Source organism: Brachyistius frenatus, unplaced genomic scaffold (assembly GCF_029030835.1).
Source record: "Brachyistius frenatus isolate BFR_SWC_R1_liver_20210118 unplaced genomic scaffold, ASM2903083v1 Contig_54, whole genome shotgun sequence".
In the NCBI taxonomy this organism is placed as follows: domain Eukaryota; kingdom Metazoa; phylum Chordata; class Actinopteri; family Embiotocidae; genus Brachyistius; species Brachyistius frenatus.
Window position 1 is genome coordinate 435,868 of NW_027210653.1, and position 26,094 is coordinate 461,961.

Genomic DNA, 26,094 nt, shown 5'->3' on the forward strand with positions numbered 1-26,094 from the left:
CGGATATATAGAAAAAGGAATTACTCGTTGTAACGGTTGAGAGCGGTGAATTGCTTTTGGTAAATTGTTGGTTTGCTATGCAAGAACAAACCAGTTTTTATGATTTGGAGTATTTTGGATCAGCACTTCGCTCAGTGATGCACCTGCTGTTCTGGTCCACTCGTGCTTTGAAACTGTATCAAAGTCCTTTGCTAGCAATCTATTTCCAGTCGCACTGCAATCAAGAGAGCCAACCAAGAGGAGTCTCATGCGTTTATTTCCTCATATGTATATATATATATATATACACACACATATACGGTATGTCTCAGTGTGAACATTCAGTACACACGCCTCTGTTTGAGAATCTATTGTTTGTCAATTGGTTTCTTGAAGCAGACCTGCTGGTTGTCAGATACACAACGCTGTGTACACACTCCCAGCTCTGTTTTCAGAGGACATAGGAAGAGGCCATGTGTCACAGAGTTTAAAAATGATCCGCCAAGACACACACACGCAAAAAAAAAAAAAAAAAAAAAAAGAGAAGAGAAAAGCCAAGAGTACTCGGGAGAAATGCATGATTGGCTTTCAGCATGTAGCCACTGCAGGAGGTGTTAAGTTTGGGTAGACGTGTGATTAACACTGCAGTAAAGTGAAGCCACCTTGTTTTAGCTTTGACAAAGCAGTGCAGAATGAACGCATCAGAAAACAGTGAGGCTCAGTCAGATGAAACAGAATTAGGGTGCACCGACAATTTTATTTTGTGTTACCGGTCGCACTAATAAGACCGTCCAGTAAAGGCTGAATAAAAGCAGCTGTAGCACTGTCGGATCAGATGTAAGGCCCGATCCCGATTCCCCCGCCTCTCCATTTTGGGCGTGTGTGCCCGTGTAGGCTGGAGTGTCCGGTTTCTTTTAGGGATGGAGGGGTAGCGATTCTCCAAACAGAGCGTTTTCAGATGCAGATTCGAAATGGGCCAGTAGAGAAATTCTTTGCAAACTTAAGCGACATAACGTGAAATATGGCCCATAAAATAAACATGGACTATTTTCAAGAATATTTTTGTAAACCCGAAAGTGCAGCATTGGGATGATGAAGCTATTTCTGGTTCAAACTTCATTGAATGAAGTCTTGTGTGTGATCGGATTCCCGGAGACACACTATTCTGTGATCACACTGTATATTTCAATACATTTAAATCATTCCTGAGACTTACAAATGTATTAATAATTAACTCAGGAGAATCGCAGCTCTTTTTGACGCAACAAGTGGTGTCGCATTTCCTTAGTTTAATATTTGAAGCTCTAGTGCTTTTAGCTCCGTTCTAATGGGCTACTACGCAGCAGAGGTCACTCCTTAAGGAGGGGTAGGGCCACGTGATGGGAAATGGAATTGGGCCTAAGTCTCTATGGTACAGTTGTAGCTCTGCAAATGATACATTACATTTCCACAATCCTTTGTACATGTAGAAAGTCATCATTTGGTAGTTTTTGGTGAAAAGTAATAAAGCAAATATTCCATTTCACCACGACTAAAGACCTTTTTTTTTTTTTTTAATCAAATATGTGGTCTGATTTGTCGACCTTAATCTATATTCTCTTCACTCCAAACAAGTCGTATGTAAGCAAGCTAGATCTTGTTTTGTCAGTTACTTAGGTTGGCAACACAACAGCGCCCGTCCTGTAAATATTTGATGGAAACTAACAGCAAGAACCAAGTTTGTGTGGTGCAACCCATGTTAATTTAATGATGTGTTAATTTCTGCAATGTAATTGAAACACTTGCATAATAACGAGGCTGGGTTTGAACCTAAGCGAAGCGGATGGAACATCCTTAATGCTGCTCTCATCCTATGTGTCGTCCTGACATGGCTTCAGCGTCAGAACACGTCGCACTTTGGGAGCGCTCAAACGCAGCACATAAATATCATGGATTGGTTGAGGAAACATGCCGCTGTGAATTTGCGATGGGGAAAAAAAAAAAACACACTGTGGGCCTGACACGGCACAACCAAAGCGAGCTATCTATAAGAAGCTCACTGAAGATGTTTTTTTTTTTTTGTTCCTTTTTATGTGTATCACTTGGCTGAGGAGAGCAGGGCAGGCAGGGGTCCTGTGCTGAGATTCAACCGGTGATGTGATGGCACATTAGAAAAAATAAAACAGCCACAATGGTGGCCATAAAGCAGACTAATGTGTCCAGAGTGGCTTAAAAAAAAAGGGAGAGGCAGACAGCTAAAACAGAGCACAGACCCTTATCCATCATAGCAAACAGGCAGCAAAACAACTTTACACCATCTGTAGAGAGCCTGCCCTGACACCAGAGAGCTGCAGCTTACATCAAAGACAATGAGGGGAAAAACTGCCATGTCATTCTACACAGAAAAGGCACCTTAAACACAACTTCTGAAACTCTTTTGTTTTTTTTTCTTTATGAAACTTTTAGAAATGTAACTCCTGGATGTGAAGTGAAGTGAAGTGCAGAGACGATGGTCCTCTAATGCGCTGCATGAGACCGTGTAACATGTACATGTATTATTATGCACTTCAAACTGCATTCATCAATCATTTGTAGCAGCAACAAACCAGATGACCTTGAATCTCTTCACTGTTTTGATTTTACAACCCATAATCTTGTTTTGATTCGCTCTAATTCGTTAAAAACAGGAATTACTGGTGCCATGATGAGAAGAAGAAGAAGAAGAAGAAAAGAAGAAATAAATATAATAACAGAAAACACAAAAAAAGAAAAAAAGAAGAAAAAACAGTTTCAAATTTTAGAAACTTTTTTGCTTTCACGAGAACTTTTTCTCATTAAAGCAACACTAACTTGATAAAACTTGCATGATGAGTCAGTTTATTATGGCAACAAGCAACTACAAAAATGATCTGTCGTCGCCTAAAGCCTCAAGCATTAATGTAACATAGAACATAAATATGTAGACATGCTGCGGGGAGGTTTTATGCATTTAAAAAAAAAAGAAGTTTGCTTTGTTCTGCTTATATACTCATGTGTATTCACCGTGTGTGTGTGTGTGTGTTTGTATCAGTGGCTGTCAATGGCTTGGCTTCGGACTCAATAGCAGACGTGTGGTGTTGGCAGACTGGACCGCGGAGGTTAAAGTATCTGACAAGGCTGCCAACACCAAACTGACCGGTACTCAGCCAGAGCCCAGCTTCTGTTTTCTTACTCCACAAGAAACAGATCTTTGTCATGGTGGCAGAAATACGCTGTTATAACATGTGTGGATGAGTTTACTGACTCCAAATGTTTATTATGATGTCTCACTGCTGTCTTAGAACAGCAGCATTTACAGTTTGTGTGTGTGTGCATGTGTCCCACTTGCATAATACTTAGTAGTAGTAGTAGTATCTGTACCCAGAGCTGCCTCAGTGCCAGTTCATTGTTCAGTTTTGATTCACTCTCTGTGCGATTTTAAACAGAAGGATTTTCTCATTATTCCACAGGGACATGTGTACTTTTACTGAATGTACACACACATACTGCACCTCCAGATATCTGGCCTACAGTAAAGACTTTTCTTCTGAAGCTCGAATTGAAACTTTTTACCAGATGAAACTTGTCTCCAGTTGCCTTTTGCTACACTGACATTCATTTCACCCGCAGAGTAAATGTACAGCAAAGTAGTTGAACAACTTTGAGCAATTCTGTAAACACCAAAGAAAGTTCGAGTCATTATTGTCCCTCAAGCTTTCATATTATCTGAAAGCAGACAGGCATAGGAAGATAAACAGAGTGAAACACACGCACACAAAGAAGGCGCACACACACACACACACACACACACACACACACACACACACACACACACACACACACACACACACACACACACACACACACACACACACACACACACACACACACACAAAATGAATATTCATCAGCAGCATGTTGACACCAAGATAACACCAGGTCAGGTCTGTCAGATTGTCTCCTGGCCTTTTCCTGTGCAGACAACAGTGTTCTTCAGATAATGATGGAGACGCAACAGAATACCTGTTTGATTTTAACCCGCACTGACACAACCTTTCAGCATAATGGGAGGTGCTTACCTTGCAGCCTCAGACTCCCCGGACCCTTGGGTTGGGTATCGACAACCGTAAGTGCTTTTAATTAGGTTTCAAAACATCAAAAGGGGGGGGAGGCAAGATGAAGCGAACGGCTCGGAAACAGAGGCCGCAATACGGAGCGCCATCCAAAAGCTGCTCTCGAACCCGGAGGTCTTTATATCAAGGAAACAGGAGGAAAAGTCGATTCCAGCGGAGTCATACTTGATGCATTTCTGCTGTCAGAGCAGTGGAAGCGAACCCATCTCGCTCATATTGAAACATTTCTTTCTTCTGCAGCAAAATGTCACGAGCGACGCTATTTTTGGGAGACTTTAATGGATATCTGTTTGATCTGAGTGCTCTTACTTGATGTTGTCCAGGCAACCGGAGTCTGGTTTCAAAATGGCTGTGTGATGGAACATCTTGTAGAGAGCGATGCCCAGGAAGATCACATTGAGCTGGGGGAGAAAAAGAAAGAGAGATACAGGACTGAAGCCTTCCTGTTTCTTTTCCATTCATTTTAAATCGGGGCACTTTGTAGCACAAAGCTGGAGCACTGCAGCCAGACTCGGTTTCCCACTTTGCCAAACAGAGCGCAAAATCCAATGAAACCTCTGTGGTGATACAACGGCCTAAACAGGACCCAGTGAGACAAGACAGCTGCATACTTGTATGATGGAGCCTTTCCGTCTGATTTACTCACACTTGTCTCATCATATTCACACTCAGAGGCAACCGTGGGGGAATTCAAGCCACCGCTGCTGCTTTCTCGTAAAACAAATATTTGGAGCTGCTTGAAATTTGTGAAAATGCAGTTATAACCTCGTGTCTTCAGCTCTGTCACAGGCAATGGGAGTCTGAAGGTGCTGTTGTGTCTTTTTTTATGTAAGCTTAAAACACAGTTTTTATAGCAGATTCTGTGCACTGAAATTAGATATCATGTTTGAATGTAAAAATACATAAACTGAGAATACAATTATTTGGATTACATGTTTTGGGGTTTGCAAATCATACCTCTTTGGTTGTGAGTCAAAAACCAAACAACAAAAGTTTTTGATTCGTTTTCCAAAGTTTTTGAGTCACAACTGGAGGTCTGATTGGAACCAAAACGTTTTGTGACACAAGCGAACTTCAGTCAGTGACTAAAACCAACAAAATCATTTTATTCTCAGTTCATATGTTTTTAGTTACAAACTTGATTTCTGATTGCGAGAAATTTACTCATAAAACATTTTTTTTTTAATTGGGTAAAAAAGACATTAAAGTAGCTTCACATGGCAGCCTTTAGCTTATTAGTTTGCATCCCTTTCCTTCTCCTTGAGTCCCCTGTTTCTCTTCTTTTATTATTGTATTTTTTAAAAACAGATTAGTGAGTAAAACTTAAAAAGCAGAGACAGAAGTTGAACTTCTGTTTCTACATTTGCTGAACAGTCTGCAAATTAGCTGAAAAATAAACAAGTAGCCTTATGTTTTGACTGCTGGATATCAAAAAAACAAAACTTGAATTAAACAGACCCACTCTTGTGTATCTCATTATTTTCTTTCCTCTGAGTCAGTAATCACTGAAATAGAAAAAGAGTCAATTATGGTCACGGTATGCAGGACGGGAGACTGTTGAAAAATTACACCTCAAGAATGACAGCAATTAGTAGGAGTACACTTACGTTACTGCTGTTTCCAGGAAGCATGCATCTAACATGAGGCGAGAACCTCCAAAACAAAACGATAAAAAAACAACAACCCTGAACACGTTACAAAACCTTTGGCCACATCATCACCACATTCCCAGCGGTAGAATTAGATGTGAGCTCTCGCCGTCTTTCCAACATAGATATTCTTGCATGTGAGTCTGAGAGAGAAAGGAGTGAGGCATGAGGCACACAGAGATGTATTGTGAATGATTACTCCAAACTGGAGCGTGAAAGTGCATTATGGTTGTTTGGATCTGGCAAACAGATCGTAACTGGGCAGTTGGAATAATATTTTTTTGTAATTTTTTTTCAGTAAATAATCCGATTAGACAATCAAACTGTCACTTTTTTGTTGTTGTCAGGGATATTTATAAGTTGCTGATACCCAATATTTATTATCATGGCTGATTGGTGTCTTGGAAAATTGGAAGAGCATCTCTGGTGACAAAGCAGGATTTACAGCTTGGCACTGCTGTAAACACTTTGATGAACACCAGTTTTATATCAGATTTAAAACAGTTGGATCAGTAAATAAGCTCTTTTAAAAGAAAATGAGGGCTGTCCTAGTTGGGAAAGGCACAGAAAGTCTGTGTGTGTGTGTGTGTGTGTGTGTGTCCTCCTTGCATAAGGCATGTGTATCTGCACCCAGAGCTGTCTGTGTGTGCCTGTGAGGGGGGAGATGGAAAAAGGTAGTGGAGTTGGAACGGGAACAAAATCAATCATAATCGCAGTGCGGATTACTCCAACACTGCATACTGAGCAGAGTTCACTCGCTCTTTCTCTCTCTGGCTCTCTGTCTCTCACTCCACACTACGACTACCCCCCCCTTCCTCCCTCCCCCTCCGCCCTCCTAAAATTGTCTCAGCCGGTGACTGCAGCAGGGGTGACAAACTGCAATATATTCTCTACAGCCCTCATTCGTTTTTCTGGACGGCTCCGTGCCCGCCGGTGGCATATATGCTCGACAGGGCAGAGAGAAGAGGGAGATAGGAACTAGAAAAAGGGATCTCTGTGGACCATTTAAGCGACGACCCGCAGGCTAAGTAGGGTTAATGAGTAGAAGGGGTGGGGGGTGGAGAGGGGGTTGGGGGGTGGGCACGCTTACCATAATTATCAAGGTTGCCGGTCCTATGAAACTCCAAATGAAGTACGTGTCCAGGCGAAGCCAGCAACTGCAATGAGAGAGGCAGAAAGTGAGAGGTGAGGGGGGATTTGAAGGAAGAGAGGATTGTGAATATGTGTTAAGAAAGTGTGTGTGTGTGTGTGTGTGTGTGTGGGGGGGGGGGGGTCGGGGATTGGGGGAGGGAGAAGGGGGGGGGTGATTTGAGGTTATAGCGTTATTCTCCTGCTCAGAGGATATACATCAAATGGGTGGCTGCGGTGACACGGAGGAAAAGGCACTTCAAAACACAGACCGTCAGTCATTATGACATCAGTGAGAATCTGGAGGAGAGGGAGCTTTCAATGTCAAAGACATAATGATGGCCTTTCATAGCCAAAACAGGTGTACTAGTTAAAAGTAAAAGAGAAAACAGGAATAGGATGTAGATACCATGGTTCGACAGAATCAATGGCCCGGTTCAAGTTTGGGCAGGGTCAGTTGGCGGGCTAGTTGTGGCCTATCAGTCTACGGTGTGAGCGCGTTTAAGACGACGTCGTGAAAATGCATCGTGATTCGCTGAAATACACTTGAGGAAGACAAAAGGTCCGCACGAGTCCCAGCACACACACGAGTCACACGTCGCTCCGCCCGCCGGCACAACGAAATCTTCCATCTGTGGGACACACCGAGATCTCTGAGCGTTGTCTCATTCCTTGACACGAGAGTTAATTATTAAGTCCACACTCACGAAGATGTTATAATCATAACTTCCGTTCTTACATCATAAACAACCAAAACCAAAAGTAACATCACTGTTGTGAATTATGGAATAATTCACCAAAATGATTTGTCTGCGAGGACAGTGAAAATGTACAAGGGGCCACCGAAGCTCTGACCGACTGGCCGAGTGGGCCAGTGGGGAAAGAATGTTAAGTTGAACCCTGGCTATATCTGCAAAGGCTGCCTGACAGAGACCAGAAATTTAGCTCTTTTCTGTTTCAATTTGTCGGGTTAAGGTGGCAAATTACCATCACGGACGATAATTTATGAATGATTCAATTAGGTTCCCACTGAATCCGAACTGTACCACTTCAACGGAATGAGATTGACCTTGACCCCGACAGACAGTCCTTAAAGCACTCAACAAAGTGTCTTACATGTTCGTGTTAACTCTGATGACTCTGTTGGGCCGCTATAATTATGTCAATAATGGAATCACATGCCCCCCCGACCTTATACTTCATATCAAAACAATACAGAAAGTCAATTCTTCTTGCCAATGGAAACTAAATCCAGACCAAAAGGATCGGGGCCAGTGGAAGGTGACAGGGCTCCTTTGAAGTCACAAAAGAAAAGAAAAAAAAAAAAAAAAAGTGATTCATGACCTACGGTTGAATTATTAATCTTTTAATCTCCGCTGCTGCAGCAGACAGACGCCTCCATTTTTGGCCACTGGAAAATTACACTTCATACAGCGGCGTTGTCATTCAGGCTGACAAGAGAGGGAAAATGGAAGTGGCAGAGAATTAGGTGTAATTCAGGAGCATTTTAAGGCGAATTGAAGTGTTTGGGGAACTTTAGAGGAACACATTATTGGGCTTTAAAAAGTGACAGCAGCAAAAAAAAAAAAGAAGAGCTGGAGATAAAGATGCCACGCAAATTACCCATCTGTATCTCGTGAAAATATTGCTTAAAGCAGTTGTGAAATGTATGTAGAATTTCATTTTCTTTGAAATGAGACCTATATTAATATCATGCAGAGCAAATGTGATGGCATTATAATGATGATGTTATTCTGGTACCATTTTCTCAGAGGAAAAACAAACAGTATTTACAGCAATAGCGCCTAATTCGCATGAAAAAGCTCAGCTGCCACCGACAAGTTTGCACACGTTTCTATTTTTTTGTCCCCCAACACCTCTGAAAAACAGCAGACAATACTTTGAAAACAAGAGAAAATACTGTATACCAAGTGACACGACAAAAATTGACTGCTCCTTTGCTATTACTGGGACTTGATATGTCTCCCCCTCACTGGTATCAATGGATGAAAGGAGGCGACACAGAAAAACACATATGGACACACAAAACAGTGAACAAGCGCAAACAAAAGCTGAACAACATGCAGAGAAGCGTGGCAGCTCATCAAAGCACTACGCTCCCAATGTCGCTCTTATAAATTATGCTGAAGGATCCATTGTTCGTTTTTTGCCGTCTTCTTCTTGAGATCATGGAAAGATTTAAAAGACTTGGTGGGCGGCAGGATCTGCGAGCTGTCATCTTTTCTCTCTGCCTCGTCTTCCCTCCCCCCTTCTCCACTCGTGTCATGTTTGTTTTTGCCTTTTTGGTACGCAGCTGGTTTTGTCTTCCCTCCTGGCGTGCTACTTTTTTGCACGATACAAATCAAAACTAACACTAAAAAAAACAAAATAAAGGTTGTCGTGCCAACAGCTCGTGCTCGGTGCTCTGGCATTTGTGCCACCAATCTGCACTGAGATGACACATGCTGTCCCGAGAGCCGAGGCAACTTAATCTCATCTCGGCAATGGAGACGGTCATCGGCGTGACAGTGAGTTGATGACGAAATGTGAAATATTTGGGCCACGAAGATGACCAGCGGCTTTTGATTCAGTCGAAGGTCCGGAGGCACATCTTGCCTTTAACCCTTAAGAGGTGTCCGGCGCGTGTGGTCATATTATATCAAAGGCAGTCTGGGAAATTTGGTGTTATGGAGCAAAGTTTCGACGAAACTCTGATTCGTTGGCGTCTTGTGCACGCCTGGTGAGACAAAACTCCTGGATTCAAGCTAGTCTGTTTTTATTGCTTTCCAGAGATGGTTTCTCAAACTGAATAACTACAGCACGTCGAAACACTAAGCTGCTCAGGTAGCTCGGTCTCGTTCTAAGCAAGATATCCACTGAAAGAAGATATTGACGGAGTCGTGTATCTTTACGATTTTAGCACCGTGTCATGTGTTAAAACTTTTGGAAAGTCCAGAGAGCCACACAAGTGAAGTGTTTTTGTTTTGGTTTTTCTTAATCCCTGTCCGAATTAGCATTCATCCAGCGAGCACGGGAACGTCTCACCAGACACCAGATTTTAAAACTCTACGTGAAATAAGAGGTTTTATCTGGTTTAATTCTCACGGGCTGCCGCATGAATGTACCTGATGCTCATTTAGCTGTGAAAGTCCTGCCGTATTGGTTTAAATAAAGACGTCCATTCCGCCAAATTTACTCCAAAATATGACGAGATACATATAAACACAGCATCCTTTCAATATATGTTGCTGTACTCCAAGTCTGCTCACAAAAAAAAAAAAAAAAAAATCTTCCATGTGTGGGTCCTGTCAGCTTAAACAACCTCAGATGCTCGGCTGCAGATAGTAAAGAAAGGCTCGGCTGTCATCGATGTAAAGAGATGAATGTCTTTTTTCCAGCGCACAGAAAAGGCACTGGCATCGACCAACGCTGTGGTCAATAAGACAACAACAGCTCATACAGCGGTCAAGTAAACACGGTCGAAGATTTGCTTGCAAACAGTAGCGCTGCTGGCTAATATCAAATAGAAGTAAACAGCCATATTGTGTATTTAAAAATAAAAGAAAACGGCCTTTAAATGTTTTATCGGAAAAGAAGCGCATTCGGCATGTTTGTTTGGGCTCAAGGATGCGCGCTACAGTTGGGTAAATGCAAACTGTTATGCACAAGAAAACTCCATAAGAGGCCTTCTGCCATATTCGCCGTTATTCTGCGTGCTCAGTGGAAAAGAAAGAGTTAACAGACCACTGTAACAATAAGTAGATTACTGCAACTAAAAGGTAATTCCACCTCCTGAGCTTACAGGTGGTTTGATGTATCGCTTTCACGAGACCCGAGAAACTACGTAGGATCACACCCTTGTTTTGCTGTTCTGCTCGCTGAGCAGCCTCACCGGACTACAGCGGGGTTATCGTTTTGCTCAAGGGCACATTTAGAGTAATGACGGAGAGGAACTGAATGGAAATCCCGCTCAGATCAGAGATTCCCGTTTGATCTCGGACCTCGCGCGTGAGCCGACCTTCGGGCTACGGCGGCCCTCTTTTATGCGCTCACTTATTGGGAGTCACTCGACGTGGCTTCGTTCATCTGCTGCAGCCGGGCCACCGCAATCTGTTGGGGTTTTTTTTTCTGCTCAAAGCGACACCACCTCCGATAACGCCTGCCACGGCGCCGAAAATCAATTTGCGGCAGGGCCGCGCGCTCCCCTCCAACCTTCTGACATTCGCCACGTGTCGCACCTTGTCCCTTCCTTCATCCTTCAAACGGCTGCGTGTAATTGTTCCACCGGTGGCAGCCTTTAATTATTCACGTGATGCCAAAGCTCGGGCGGTGGCGGCTGTCACCGCATCCATCATCAAGAACTATGGCTCCGCCGGTCTACAAACGCACCATCTACCAGTTGATGTGTGCGAGCCACATATGATAAACATCTCAGAAGCAAACTGCTGATGCTGGTCTTCATTATTTTCAGATGGGTTTGAGATTAACGGAGACGGATGGAGAGCGACCCCCCCCCTCCCCCCGCTTGGCATTATACTGCTTTATAGTATTTCAAAGAGAACGGAGCTGTGGAAATTACACTGGGAAACACAAAAAGGCCGTCTGCGTTACTCTCCATCTTTTTCGTTGATCTCCTGTCGCTTTCTCTCTCTTTCCATCGCCATCTCGACGTTCGTTACTCAAAATGCTGAAGAAATGAACCACGATAGGCTCATATTCTTCCAGCAGTACCATCTCCTCATGTGAGCATTTTTCACTGTCAAGACAATGTTAATTCAGCAGTGGGGGGTGGGGGGGGGGAACGTACGCCCTGAGTAACCGTTCTGCGTCATTAAAGCGACAGCTATTGGAGCGTCATGTGTGAGATTATTAAAACCCCTCAAACCAACACAAACGAGTTTTCAAGTCGGGCGCAGTCTTTCCGTGGATGTTCCCTCAGTTTGGCGTTAAAACAAAGTGTCCGATCCCAACAATCCCGCCTGAACATGTAAAAGTCGTTGAATAATTTCCATAATACGACGGGCGATCAAAAAGCTCAGACACTGTTCCTGCTGCACAGCAGCACGCACATGAGCATGGAGCAAGGGGAAGGAGTTGACCTTCGTCGGCAGGTATTCCAAAGTCTTGTCGCTTGATTAACGCCGGCACCTTAGTTCCCTGTGTTTTTGTGGCATTTTGGACGTTTGCAATTTCTCCGTGCGCCTGATACTTGAGCAGAGATTTTTTTTTTTTTTTTTTTGGTCAAACTATCGGGAGACAGAAAGTCGTTTTAGGGAGCGGGAGCGGTGTCACTCTGAAAAAAAATGAATTCAAGGTGCAAAACCTGCAGATGTCAGAGAAAACCCACCTGGTTGTGCTCCTGACCCGATGAAGCTTTTTTTTTGGGGGGGGGGGTCTCGGTCAATGACGTTCTGCCCCTCACCCGGATCGTTGCTTCATCGCCATAGCAACCGAATCATTTTTTTAAAAGGATTTCACGAGTTTGACGCTCGCCCTCTGGTCATGTCCATAAAAACAAAATCCCAAATGCACGGAGACCAGCGGTCAAACAAATGTGTGCAACTCAGGTGTCGATGTTGATCGAGCCATCGAACTTGGAAAATGTACTCACAAGGAGGAGCGCTACCCCCCTGCTTCATGCCTGTCCCGCTGCTGTGCACCATTCGCGTGCGAGAGGAGCAATCTTTGAACCTTCTGATTGCCCGACATACAATTATTTTCTTTCAAAAGACTCTCCCAGCTGAAAACACCCACATGGTTTGAACTCCACACCTCTAAACTCCACACCTCTAGTTTAAAAGCAGCAGCAGCCTTTTTTTTAAAAGGGAAACAAAAAAAACTCGTTACTTTCCAGGTTTTTTTTTTTTTTAACGATGCTTATTGTCAAGCAATAAAAGACATTTTACAAACGTTTAGGCTTGGCGATATTGTCTATTGACCGGCGAATGAGTCCTGATGTGTAATTTGTTGGTGTTTAGAGTTAACCCTGGAACGATTTGTTTCGTATGTGGGACCCAGAAGCTGCCCATGTAAAGTAATGTATAGTTTTGAATTGTACTCCGGGGAAAACAAATCAAACCCAATCATTTCTAAAAAAAAAAAAAAAAAATAGCCTAAAAAAAAAAAAAAAAACTGGGCAAAATGCGATTTGAACATCCTGCCGCGAGGACAGCCAGTCGTTCCGAAGACTTCGGGCGAGACTGCGAAGCCCGGTGCGCTCACCAATCCGGCTCCGCGTGTACTCACACTCGATCTGTGCCGTAGCTGCGGTAGTCCACCGCCGCCGAAACGGCCACGATCAGAGCGGGGACGCCGTAGCCCACCAGGTAGAAGTAGCGTCTGCGCGAGTGCTCGCTCTCGAACACCTCCACCAGCATGATGTAGAGCTGCACGCCCTCGAGGAACATCCAAGTGAACGCCGCCAGGAAGAAGAAGTGGAGCAGGGCGGCGAAAACAGCACAAGCAATCTGGGAAGGTTTCGTGAGAGTGAGAAGAGATAAAAGTCGGGGGGGGGGGGGAGAGGGAAAGGATGAGTGATTTTGAACATTAAAGATCAGAGACTATTTGAAATCACTTGTCTTCATTAGTTTCCTGAACGGTGCGTGAGGGCGTCGTAACGCGACCGTGTTGAAACCAAGCGTCTGCCGCCGAGCAGCTTTTTCCTGACTTCTCCCCCGTTTTGTGTCTTTCTGACAATCAGCGTCGCTGAGCTTTGTTCGGCTGACGCGATTGGACGCCCGCCCGCGGCAGAGGGAGGCCGCAGCCACCGAGCCCGCGTGGTCTCAGTTTGCCGTCGCTGGCGTGGATGAAAGAGAGCTACGAAGAAGCGAAGTCGACGGTCCAAGAGCCATTTGGAAGTCCGCCCCGGCCGGGTACGTAATGCAGCCCGCCGCACACTTGAGCCGGACGGGGGGCTTGTCTGTGTACAGACATCCGGCGGGCTGTCCTTCGCATGTGCGCGCGCGGCCGCACACGCGTCCTTAACAAGGATAAGATACCGTACTTACATTGATTGATGTAATTATTGGCACAGTTGAACATAACTGGCGTATTTTGTCACTGAAATGGATTCAATTAAATAGCTAAAAGGTTGAGTGGATATTAATTGCAGTCCAGGAGAGCGATCTTACAGCCGGGCTGTGAATCATACCCATAAAATGTGATGGAAGGTGGAGGGCCAAAGCATTGCCTCCCAACTTCACAGGGAGTTAGCTTTGGGGCTAAACCACGTCCTGTGATTTTTTTTTTTTTTTTTTTTTTAGTTCTGATAGTTATCGTGATATTTAAAGAGCAAAATATTTCTTTTCTTTCTCTGTGAAGTCTATACTCATCACCTGCGCTTATAACACAGCTGTGAACTGGTATGTGGGGAATAATCTGGATATAAACAATGACAGGCCGTTAGCTGTGATGTGTATTCCAGTGTCTGACCCAGCAGTGCAACACTAACTGTGTGTTCTGCCTCATTAGCAAGCAAAACCCGGCCTGATTGCAAGGAGGTGTAGGTGGGAAGAAAAAAAAAAGCCCGCTGCTGACCTGTATACATGTAATGACTCCACATTTCTCTGGTGTATGAATATCGAGCACACACACACACACACACACTTGAAGATGACTGTGCGGTGACAGCGTGTTACCAGAGCTGAGCTCTTACAGCAGAGTAATGGCATCCAAACTACAGTTATTATCCTAGAAGGAGGTTTAGTGTATAGAAGTGCTTAATCCAGATTAGTCTGAAGTGTTTGCAAATTGAAAAAACTGCAACAGGAGGTGACTGCGGGGTGAACTGATGAATTCACGTCAGTGAGTGTGTGCAATACAACGGTGATGCAGATACGAGGATGTGACAGTGAGTTGGCAGGTGTGGGTGTGTGAGCACAAGAGTGTACTTTTAAGTGTGCGTTTGCTCCTGCACAACCATGGGAGGGTTGCATTTGTTGAATAAATAGCATCCAACCCTTCTGCTTTCAGTATTTGGTATCTGACAGAGACTAAAAAGTCAAGGGCCACTGGCACTCACTGGGAGGCACCACTCACAGCACGGCGGGGCACCAAAGGTTACATTTTCTCAACAATATTTTAGGCTCTTGAATCTAGGGAAAAGATGCTGGATATCCTTCAGTGGACGTTCAACCACACACTTGAAATACACCTTTTCCCGGCGAATAGAAGAAAAAAGACACCGTGGAAACTGATTGCCTGCTTTGATTAAAACAAAACTAAGATAGTACCTCCTTATGAGCTAAGTTTTTGTATTTTTAAAGTTACGACATTTTTTGCAATCTTTAAACATGTCCGATTAACTGGTTTAATTGGTTTTAATTTAACATTTGAGACTACAAATGAACCTTGATTTGCTCAATGTTTTTAATCTTCCACTTAAAGGTACAGTTTGACATTTTGGTAAACACACTTACTCATTTTGTTACCTCGAGTTAGACAAGAAACTATAATGAATAATAACATATATGGAGCCTTCACTTAGCTAAACCTAGCATAGTAACAACATAATCCTATTGATACATTATTTTATTCGAATTACTTCAATGTTTTTCAATGTGAAATTGCCACCAACACACAAATTCACACTTTAACCTGCATGCTAAATCCCTTCACCAGCAGCGAGACTCTTACCGGCTGGTCGCCCCGGTTGATGCCCACCAGAAACAGGGACTCGGCGATGAACAGGCTGATGCACAGGTTCTTATGGATGGTGTTGCGATCACTCTGGAGGCCGCGGAAGAAGCAGAAGGTGAAGAGGCTGATGAGCAGGCAGACCAGTGAGAGGAGGATGCCGACCCAGGTGATGACATCCAGGAGCATGTCGTGAACGGGGTCGGTGTTCTGCAACGCAAGCGATGACAGGAAGTGGTCAGTAATTGGCGGATCTCAGAAAAAGCAAGTAATCGGGAATATTTTTCTTGTAATTGTACCCTGAAACACATTTCGGTGTTTAAACACGAGTGTAAGGAAAAGATCACGTACGTATTTCATATTTATGTATTTCATATTAACGGGTTCACATGAAGAGCAAAAAACAGACAAATAACAATCAAATGTAAAAAGGGTGAAATAAATATGACATTAAAAGACCATTTTATCCAATCTAAAGCTTTTTTTTTTCTTTTTCATTATTGTTAGTTTGGGGACAATGTGCACTCATCCCACCCTTCAATAAAGCACTACACATAAGTCACAGGTGGCAGATATGAATCATTAATTAGTCAGCGCGAATCAATCTAAAATGCCTCCCTTTTGTTTCCTTTTGGTCAGGCAACAAAGTGAAACAAAGCGAGCAGCCTAAAGGGCCACAGGTGTCGAAGACCAGCACAACAGGAATTCAATCAAACCGAAACATACTCGATAACTTCCACTGTTGCTTTTAGATCATTTGCTCTTTTCGGATAGTAATTTGCCACCGCAGCCGGTTTTGGGCAGTAAAAAGCCTTTTGCTGACAGTAAATTTGTGGCTTTACGGGAGAGATAACAATCAACAGTTTGCCGGCTGTAGCCATGAAAGGAATTTACATCAGGACGTAAAAGCCAAAGTGCGCGTAGGGATTCTTGGACGGGAACAAGAGAAGGCAACATGGCGGCCCAATCTGCAGTATGACTGACGTCTTTGGTCACAATCAAACAACCAAAGCAGCAACACAAGCTGCCACGCATATTTTTTAAACGCTTGTACCTTTTATTTTTTTTGCTTTATTAGTAAGATCCAAGAAGGAAATCCTCAAACACAATACATCCAAAACCAGAGATTCTACTTGTATACCCAGGAAGTACATAGAAAGACTGACATTTTATGGAATTCAGATTACATTGATACAAATAAACAGCATATCCACATATTGTGGCAGGAGACTTGTCCAGAAAACACGCCACAGGTCTTTTGAACAAGCAGCTAGTTACGACCCACAGTTACGTTTTAAAATGTAGTGGCCTCTAGCGTTTGTATATGTAATGACAATTTTAGAGAGGTGACACAATTCAGACGACTGCCCTTGGCCACGTGTCAGCTGGGGTAAACTCCAGCATCATGTGACCCTCTCCAGGACAAATTGTGTGCAGATAAGGTGCAGAGGAAGGATCGATATCCTCATATTGAGTCAGCTGAAACACCTGAACATCACATCACTAAGCGGCATGAAAAATAGCAAGCAATGAGAGCAGAGAGGGTGAAACAGTTAGCTGAAAGTAATTAGCAAGCATTTGAATAGTTTGCTTGAAGTACTGGACAAGTGGCTATCACTCCAAGTGGCAGTAGTATGAATGACTGCAAACAATGAAAGTTAATTCCGAACATCAGCATTTGCGATTATTTCCACTGCCATGAAAAGTTGAATAATATCCAGTTTAAAATGAATTTATACAAACAGACTCGCAGCATAATGGTTCATGTTAATAAAGGCATACTTCATTTCATCTAACAAAGCTTGTGGCTTAACATCTGGCAAAAAAATGTTGGGGGCCACGGCTCAAAAAGATTTAACGTCTTACAAGCACATGTCAGTGGAACAGATGTGCTGATTCCCCAGTGCAATTCACATCTGGAATTAGTTATTATCTGACAATTCTGCAACCAGTGGGGTAGAACAGACACCATCTATATGAAAAACACGGGCATCTGAGAGTGACATCTTGATTTATTAACTGAGCATAATTACTGCATCCAAACACTTTGGTCAGCTACTGAGGCTGCCTAATTTCCCGAAGGGATCGTCCTCCTTTTCAGACTGCTGGGCATTGATTTAAAAAAAAAAAAAAAAAAAAAAAAACGGGGAGAAAAAAAAAAAGTGTAAGTCCGGGCGGTGGGTGGTTAACTTTAAAGGAATCTGCCAACCTCCTTACGACTGCCTGTCATCACTGATGGGAGTCGAAGACTGTCTGGGTGGAACCTGACATGACGATCAAACAGGCTTTTTTTTTTTTATTTTTAAAACAGAGGAATGTTACAAATACTTCAAGGCAGGCAGTAAATTGGCGTCGACACGGCGTTAGGCACAGCACAGGTGAAAGCTTAGCGAAACTCCCTCTTAACTGTGCAAGCACTGAGAATCTACAGGCTGCCAGCAAATAACGCACGACTCGGAGCAACGGCGTGAGACGAACCCAGGAAAATATTTGCATACGTTGAGGAATAACCCTAAAAAAAAAAAAAAAAAAAGCATATTGTGTTGTCTCTCAAAAAAGCACCACTTCAAATCATATTTGGACCACACTCAGCAGTATTTTCAGCAGGGGGCAGGGAGAGAGAGAGAGGGACCATCAACGTCAACATCACCCCCCCCCCTCGTCCCCCTCCTCCACCAGTCAAGTTCGACTCAGGAAACTTGGGGGATGAAATATCGCACAAAAGCCTTGTTTAGTGGCAGCTCGACTAACGCTAGCAGAGAAGGGGAACAGATGCTGATCATTAACGGGCTCTGGTACAATAACAGCCGCAGTGCTCCTTGAGTCTGGGGAGAGCGCTCTTTTGATTTTCCTGCCTGATGAGCCGTTGTGTATACGTTAGAGGGGGGGAGGGGGCTGGAAAGATGTTATATAGAGCAGACATCTGTGTGTGTGTGTGTGTGTGTGTGTGTGTGGCAGTCTCCACGTAAGTAAGCCCGATCTCATCCCCCTTTCACTTGAGAAGGGTGCCGATGCAGTAGGTGGCAACAGATGTCAGTGTTTGTGCCTGCATGCTCGGCGGTGTGCGCTTGCACGTGACACGTTCGTTTGCTCGCAGCCCGCTGCGTGATGGAGGTATTGATGCAGTGGGTGGTACTCGCCGCGGCGCATTGTGAGGGGACCCCGGGGTCTCCGGGGCCGGCGAGCTGTGCAGCGGCCGCAGGCTCTATCCATCACAATCTCACCTTCAATTGGAGGAGGGCCAGGTCAGAGAGAGAGAGAGAGAGACGGCAACGGAGGAGGGGGAAAAAAAAAAGAAGACGAAGCTATAGGAAACAGAGCGAGAAGGGGAGGGGAGTGTATCTACACCTGGGTGATGGATTTACTGGGGAGTGATTTCTTTGTTCTGGGGGAACATGATGGCTGAGATGTCGCCGGCCGGCCACAACGTCTCTCCCCCTTTTACTGGGGGGCTCTGCCCGGGAAGAACGGCAAAATGACGTGATCCGCAGAGCCTCTGCACCTCACACCTCACGTCGGCAAGCCCCCGTGACGAAGGGAGTCTGTGTGAGGGTCTCTAAAAGAGTGCGCTCGTGATTTACTCCGAAACGCGCTCGCTTCTGTCGCAAGGGCGGCCCAGTCATACGGCATCCATGTTAATTAGCAGGGCGAGGCACATTTGTGCACATTCGATTTGTCCTCCAATCTTTCTCCCCCCCCACCCCTACATTTTTCCTCGTATTTCTTAAACACACATATTTCTCATTCCAGACGGATGCCTGAGGAGATTGGCTTCGCCCCTGATCTGCTAGCGCATGGCACAAAATGCAGTTTTCTGTGGACTGAGGCAGTTTGACAAGAAGGAAACAAGACATGGCAGCGAGCATTTTGCATCACGCCCTGGTCACTCCGGCCAAGCCGTCTTAACATGACGTGACATCTCATGCACTTAATTACCATAACATTCTGTGTCTACAACCAAAATCTCCAGGACCAGTTCTCTGATATGTGGAAGAGGTTGAAGCGGTGGAGAGAACAGTGTCAATCCTTTATACCTCAAAGAACCGCTCTCAGCAAGGGGCCATGGAGCCAATCCAATTAAAATGCATAAATCTCCCTATATGCCTCCGGTGCGGGGGCTTTGACTCATGAAATACAGTCAGGCAGGGCAGACGGTTGCGCTGAGGGCCAGTGGCCCACTGCAGGGAGTCATGTGACAAGTTCACCTACGGTACGGCCGAGGATTTATGATCTGCGCGGGGACGAAGAACAGTCGCGGGAGAAGCCGTACGAATCGGGCGTCCTGGCGAATTTGTCACATTTTAAAAGGTCTGGGGGAGACATTCCAGCTTGCATGGCGGGAGTTGACATTCAGCACATGCACCTACTGTCACACTGTGTTCTATGCTACAATAACTAAGATATAACGTCCAAGCACGACTCTCCGTTGCTATGGCAGTTAACGTGGTCCCTGTCTTCTCCGTCTGTGCCGCAAACGTATAAATAGATTTTATTCCGAACCGCTGCTCTTGGTGTGTGTGTGTGTGTGTGTGTGTGTGTGTGTGTGTGTGTGTGTGTGTGTGTGTGTGTGTGTGTGTGTGTGTGTGTGTGTGTGTGTGTGTGTACGGTACTGTGCCGTGCTCTGAAGTTACATCATAAAACACACACCGTAACCTTGACTGTCCTTTCTCATCATAGTAACTGTCTGATGTGGAGATGTTCTGTAAGGACAGTGATGAATGTTACCCAAATATCACCCCCTCCATCATGCAGCGGGATGTGCCATTGATTTATACTTACTGGTCTGGCGGGAATAGTGCCACTTACCAGTAGCTCAATGCCTCCCTGGGGCCTATGTCAGCACACACATCTACTGTGTAAATAATGGCCTGTAGGTGGAACCAGAGCAGGTCTATATTTCTTGAGCCGGGAGCTTGTGCTTTAGCCCATATTTAAAGGATTTAAAAAAAAAAAAAAAAAATTCAGTGCCCACTAGAAAGCGTCAGAAAATGTCAGACTGTTTTAAAGGAAAGGGTTCAATCAGTACAAGTTGAACGGGAACGGGCCATTAGGGAAATGATGAAATAGTGTTGCATTTGTATGACATTCACTGCACTCGTGCATCTGCTAAAGCTCCGACCGAGTGACCCAGAAAGGTTCAGGCAACAACAAAGCCCAAATCAAGTTGGCATCCCCGCTGCTGTCAAGTGTTATGGAGGTTAAAGGATTTAAATTGAAATGTTCATCTGGTGTCCAATGTCAGCACTGCGAGGCAGAAGCAAAAGCTTGCCTTTTAACATGAGGTGGAGTGGAATGAATTTATTTCCAATACATTTCAAGCATCTTTGATCACAGTGAACGGCTCACGGCTCGGTAATGGGACGTCTTGAGGTTAGAATCATCAGTGTTCCTAGCAAAGTCACATCAAAGTACACCCACTCGCATCGCTCCCTCCAAAAAGCCCCGTTTGCAATCATTCTGAAAGATACAAGAGACATATAATCTCACACACGCAGCTGCCTGTCTGTGACTACAGTTTTAATTTGTTTATGTGGCCAAAGGCGCTTCTCCGCTCCGACTGCGGGATCAGTCAAAGGCATCGGCCCTCTGACGAGATAGCCCGAAATTAGCAAACAAAGGGCTTGAGTGGCAACACAGGCAGCGGTGACAGCACTCCATGCCCTTGCGAGCGTCTTAGTGGCAGGTACCTGATCCCCTGTTTCTGACAGAGAGCGCGTGAGTGAGAGTACTCCTAAAATTTGAGGCCTGATTTACTACTTGTAAATTAGCAACTTCAAAACAAAACAAAAATGATAGTGATTTTGGTTTAGGAACATAATGTTCAAAACCACCAGGGCTCTAAGACACTTTCAGATACTTGCGGGGAAATTTTCTAACCCGACTACGGCTCAGAGCTTCAGCCTTTGCTGTGATTACAGTCTGGAAACCATGTTCGCATTAAGGGTTGCATTAACACTCAGAAGCTCCGGCCAATCAGTGACCCGCATGGGTGGTTAAGTGCATTGAAATTGAAGTAAGTGGAAAAAACAATTCCAAATGTAGCTGCAGCTCTGGTAGAGTTTCAGCCATAGATTGTCTACAAAAAAATAGACGTAGCCTCTTGTTTTAGAAAATGTAGGGGGATGCAAAAGTGATTCAAACTGCAATACCACCGCAGGCCACTAGGGGTTGGCTCCAGAAAGCCTCTGGCTCCATAGACTCCCATTAAAGTGCTCCCATGAAATACAAACTCAATACATTTTTCATTGTCATTATGGTGTCATTTGCAAAAATCTCGTATTATTACTTTTTTTGCGATCGATCTGAAAATAATCCCATTATTAATCAGATGTTAGGCCTCAAAAAGCGGTTTGTTTTGGGGCGTGTCTGTTTGATTGACAGGACCGTGGTTGACTCAGGTGTCCACGATAGGTGGGCGGGGGAAGGGTCTCATGGTTTCCAATCAGATTGAGTCAGGTCCACCGCCTGCTCCCCCACAGATCATCCAAATATGGTCACTTCTGGTTCCAAAACAGCGGGATGGTGTCTTAGTTTCAAAGACAACCCGAAGTCTACGCTCAGTAGGATGCAGCGACTGGGAATAATTCCCTAAGAGAGCGTCCCCAGACCCATATATTTCAAATTTTCAACAGCATTCAAAGTGTTACAATATGTGAATTTAAAATTATTGGGAGAAACTAACTAACATAATTAATCACAGTGACACACAGTCTGGAGTTTCTCCACTGCTCAGTGTACCTACGGACCTCATGCTGTGTAATGAACAGTACATTATAGTTTAAGGGTTTCTTCTGAACATCAGTGTGTGAAAAACCTTTTATGTTTCCCACATATAATAATCAATGTCAGATTGAGCTTGATTACGCGGTTAAAAAGGATACGAGTGCACATCTATCAGTTGTACAAGACATTTCTGGTCTCAAAAGAGTGAAAGCCAGCGAGACCTTTGAAGTCTTGACGTGTATGGTAGGCAATTGCACTAAAGACTGGAATACATGTCAGGTGTCATTACATGTAATTACTGTACAATGATTGTTATTTTGAAACAATGCATCACATCCTGCTTGGAGACTATGACTGCCTTCAAATAAACTTCAGACACCAAGTGCATTTTTTTCTGCTGGAAATGAGCTAAAATATATGGGGGAAAAAAAGTTAAATTGTGCTCAGGGGAAGTGTGAAAATTCAACCCCCCCTCCAAAAAAAAACAACAAGGACAAAATGACAGCGTTTATATTATAATGTCACACAGACAAACAGGAACACTTCGCAACTCTTAATTCGGTTAAAGTAGGTGGCACTTTGAATGCAATCAGAACATGGTGCTAAAAAAAATGCAACGCTGCAAGAGGGATACGGACCACATTTTATGAAACCCAACATAAAGCTCTCAGAACATGACGCTCATTATTCCCAGCGAGCGCACATGCTACCCATTGGCCGAGATTAATGATGATGGTGATACTGCAGTGAGTCGCTGTCCTCAAAAGGCAAATTGTAATTACAACTTTTTTTTTTTTTTTTTTCCCCCATCTCTTGTGGAGATGATACTGAGAAATAAACAAGGCTAAAACATAATCTGTTGCTCTGAGGGTAATGAGTACTAACAATGCAGAGATGAGCAGAGGCATGTTCCGTTGCCATGGTTACAAAAACAGATAGTCTCTTCGGTTTATGAGATTTCTTTCTCTTTCTCTGCCTCTCTCTCACACACACACACGCACGCACACGCACACGCACACACACACACACACACACACACACACACACACACACACACACACTTTCCCTCCATTCACCATGGTCTCAGATCCAACACGATGACAGTTTGTCAAATAAAAAGCCTCCATAGCTCCCATTCTGAGGCACCCTACAACAAGCTGCCTTGTATAACATCCAAGTGGAAAATAAAAAAGAATAAGCCGAGGTAAAAAAAAAAACAACAAAAAAAAACCCTGCTATCACTCAGGACTGGGGTGTAACTATTGTCCACTTTTCTCCGGCGAATGCAGTGCCACAAGCGAACCCGGGCTCTCCAAAATGTTACGGATTGGTTTGAGTGAAAGAGCTCCTTTTACTGCTTCCTTTTCTTTTCTTTCTTCTTTTCTGCTGCTTTGCTTTCAGTGAGTGAAGGCTCCCATTCTTCGTGGCTCCCTCTCTATTCAAGACTCGACTTCAGCCCTACAGGGAGCTCAGTGGGTCCAAAAGTCATGCTGCTGAGTGACAAACAGTAGCTCTCTCTGGCTAGAAGTAGACCCCGCCCCTCTGAGGTCAAGTGTGGAGGCTAAAAAAAAACCTAAAACATACAGCATTTTAGATTATGTGCATTAAATGTTGTTGTATTTTGCTCTTGGGATCGTGCATCATGTGTGTGATAAAAAAAACAACAACAAGAGATAGAGTTGGACTGGGGGAATAGAGGCAGCTGAAGGAAGGTCGAGTGGCTTTATGGAAAAGGGCCAGTTGGAATGGCGTTTACAGAGATTTATTTAAAAAAAAAAAAAAAATCCTCCCACTGACTCAGAAGAGAGACTCCAGAGAGACAGATGCCATAACAGATACCAAAAAGTGCTCTGCTCTGTCAGCAGCGAGCTCCTCAGACTTCCTGTGACAGAAATAATTAAGGTGTCTGTCAGCATCAGAACACAAACATAACTTCTTCCGTGACCGGCTGTTCTCCTGCCTTTTCTCTCTCTGACTGACTCTAACATGGTCTTTTTCACATCCCTCACTGGTTTAAAGATTTTTTTTTTTTTTTTTGAACTCATAACCATTTCCTTTTACTTGAACAGGATCAATCTGCCTCCTAGAAAAAGATCCAAAGTGGAGCCCCTAAACCAGTGGTTCTCAACTGGTGGGTCGACGTGCATTTTTTTTGCACTGTGCTGCACTTTTATTTTGAAGGAGCAGTGTTTCCCGCTGCAGCACCCCTGCAGTAGCTGTTTGCGGCCAGTAGTGCCAAAACCAACATCATCAGATCTGCAGTTAGCTTTCATTTAAGCATTAAGCATTTGCAAGTTTAGAATTCGATAAGTCTGCCTTTATTCATATTTCATACAGCTGTTCGAAAAGCTTATGTGCCTGTAGTTGAAGATAAATCTCCTGTTGTATTTCTGTAGTTTTGATCTATAATTGCACTTTTGTTTAACTTTTTTGGGGGTTTATCCATGTTTATTAACAGTCCATGAAGGCATTGCGCATTACTGCACTATTTTTTTGTGAAATATAATTTAGTGGCTCAAAAACTTTCAACACTTTGGCTGCGACTTAATGACTAAGGAAAAATGTGACTCCTGAAGCAAGACCAGTTAGGAACCACTGTCCTAAATTATTCTTCATGCCATAAGCAGAAAGCGAATAGCTCCTCCGTTGTTTAAAGAGAGGTAGTAAAAAGATAAGTAAAGTAATATTTCTTCAACAATTACCAACAAATGCCCATTCATAGAGTTTGCAAAAGGTTTGAAGGCCAAAACAAATCATTATTTATAAAACCAATGTATCAAATGTCTTTCTAAAATCTTTGTGTGCTGCTGCTCTAAAACATGTGCACAAAACACACCACACACAGGAACCGATCACGAATTTCACAAACAGGAGATTTAAAATGGCCGCAATCAAAAACACACTCACAGGTCACTGTTTCAGACTGTATGAAGATAGTGTAAGCTGGCGCTTTAAATGTTAGTCGACAAAGTGCTGTCATGGTCACAAAACAGTTTTCAGTCTATTTCAGCCGCCGAACTAAAAAAAAAAAAAAAGCAGGTGCGTGTAAAACATACAGTATACTGAAGATAGCCAATGCAGCCTTCTGCTTTACCCCGGCTGGATTTGACTTTTCTCGTTGGTAAACCACAGTGCATTTTCATTTCTCCCCATTGCATTTCCTTCATTGCATATTTTTGAGGAGAAATGTTTCCGCTGGGAAGCATAAAAAAAAAAGAGGAAAAAGAGCCGGCCTACCTTGACGTCCACGTGGGCCATGAGGACGGCGAAGTTGGTCAGATGGGTACAGGAGCATGTGGTGTGGGTCCTGTTGGTGCCGAGCAGGCGGCAGTCCTGCGTCGACCAGTAACCGGTCATGGTGCGCTTGGAGTAGCTCCAGAACGAACAGTTGGGGTTGAAGTTCTCCTCCGATTGCTGTATTATGATGGAGGGCAAAACAACACAACAACACATGAATACATGAGTAGAGTCAAAAGTGTCCCCTCACTGTGAGAGACGCAGGGGTGTGCGAAGTTAATCACATGTTAGCTCGCTCCGTTTTGGCTTTCCTTTGTTCGCAGGGTAAACACCCAAAACAAAAAAGGGCTAATTTCTTCCCACTGCAATCCATATCCTTTTTAAAGCGAATCGCAAGTGCTTTTACTGTCATAAAGCATGGAGCGGCCCCATGCCTGTTTTCCACTGTGTTTTTTGACCTTTCTCTTTAACTTTCGCTGCGTGACAATGGACTGCCTCACTGTTTAATGGGCACCACCGCTGTCTGTGCTGGGCTACGGTCCTAATGACGAGCACGCCTCCCTGCTACCTCGGTCGCCTTTATAGAAAAGTCATCCAAGTCAACCGAGGTTGGG

The 26,094-nt window shown here is 44.0% G+C and overlaps 1 protein-coding gene across 9 annotated transcripts in view; it reads right to left on the reverse strand.

Annotated features, from left to right (window-relative positions):
- Positions 1 to 26,094, reverse strand: part of LOC138624706 (adhesion G protein-coupled receptor L3-like) — a 153,052-nt gene that overhangs the window by 18,396 nt on the left and 108,562 nt on the right. For all 9 annotated transcript variants that reach the window (XM_069705098.1, XM_069705091.1, XM_069705095.1 and 6 more), the window contains 5 exons: positions 25,481 to 25,657; positions 15,521 to 15,730; positions 13,133 to 13,353; positions 6,849 to 6,915; positions 4,419 to 4,510 (listed from right to left, as the gene is read on the reverse strand). In XM_069705098.1, coding sequence (XP_069561199.1) covers positions 4,419 to 4,510; positions 6,849 to 6,915; positions 13,133 to 13,353; positions 15,521 to 15,730; positions 25,481 to 25,657 — 767 coding nt within the window. The remainder of the gene's footprint in view (positions 1 to 4,418; positions 4,511 to 6,848; positions 6,916 to 13,132; positions 13,354 to 15,520; positions 15,731 to 25,480; positions 25,658 to 26,094) is intronic.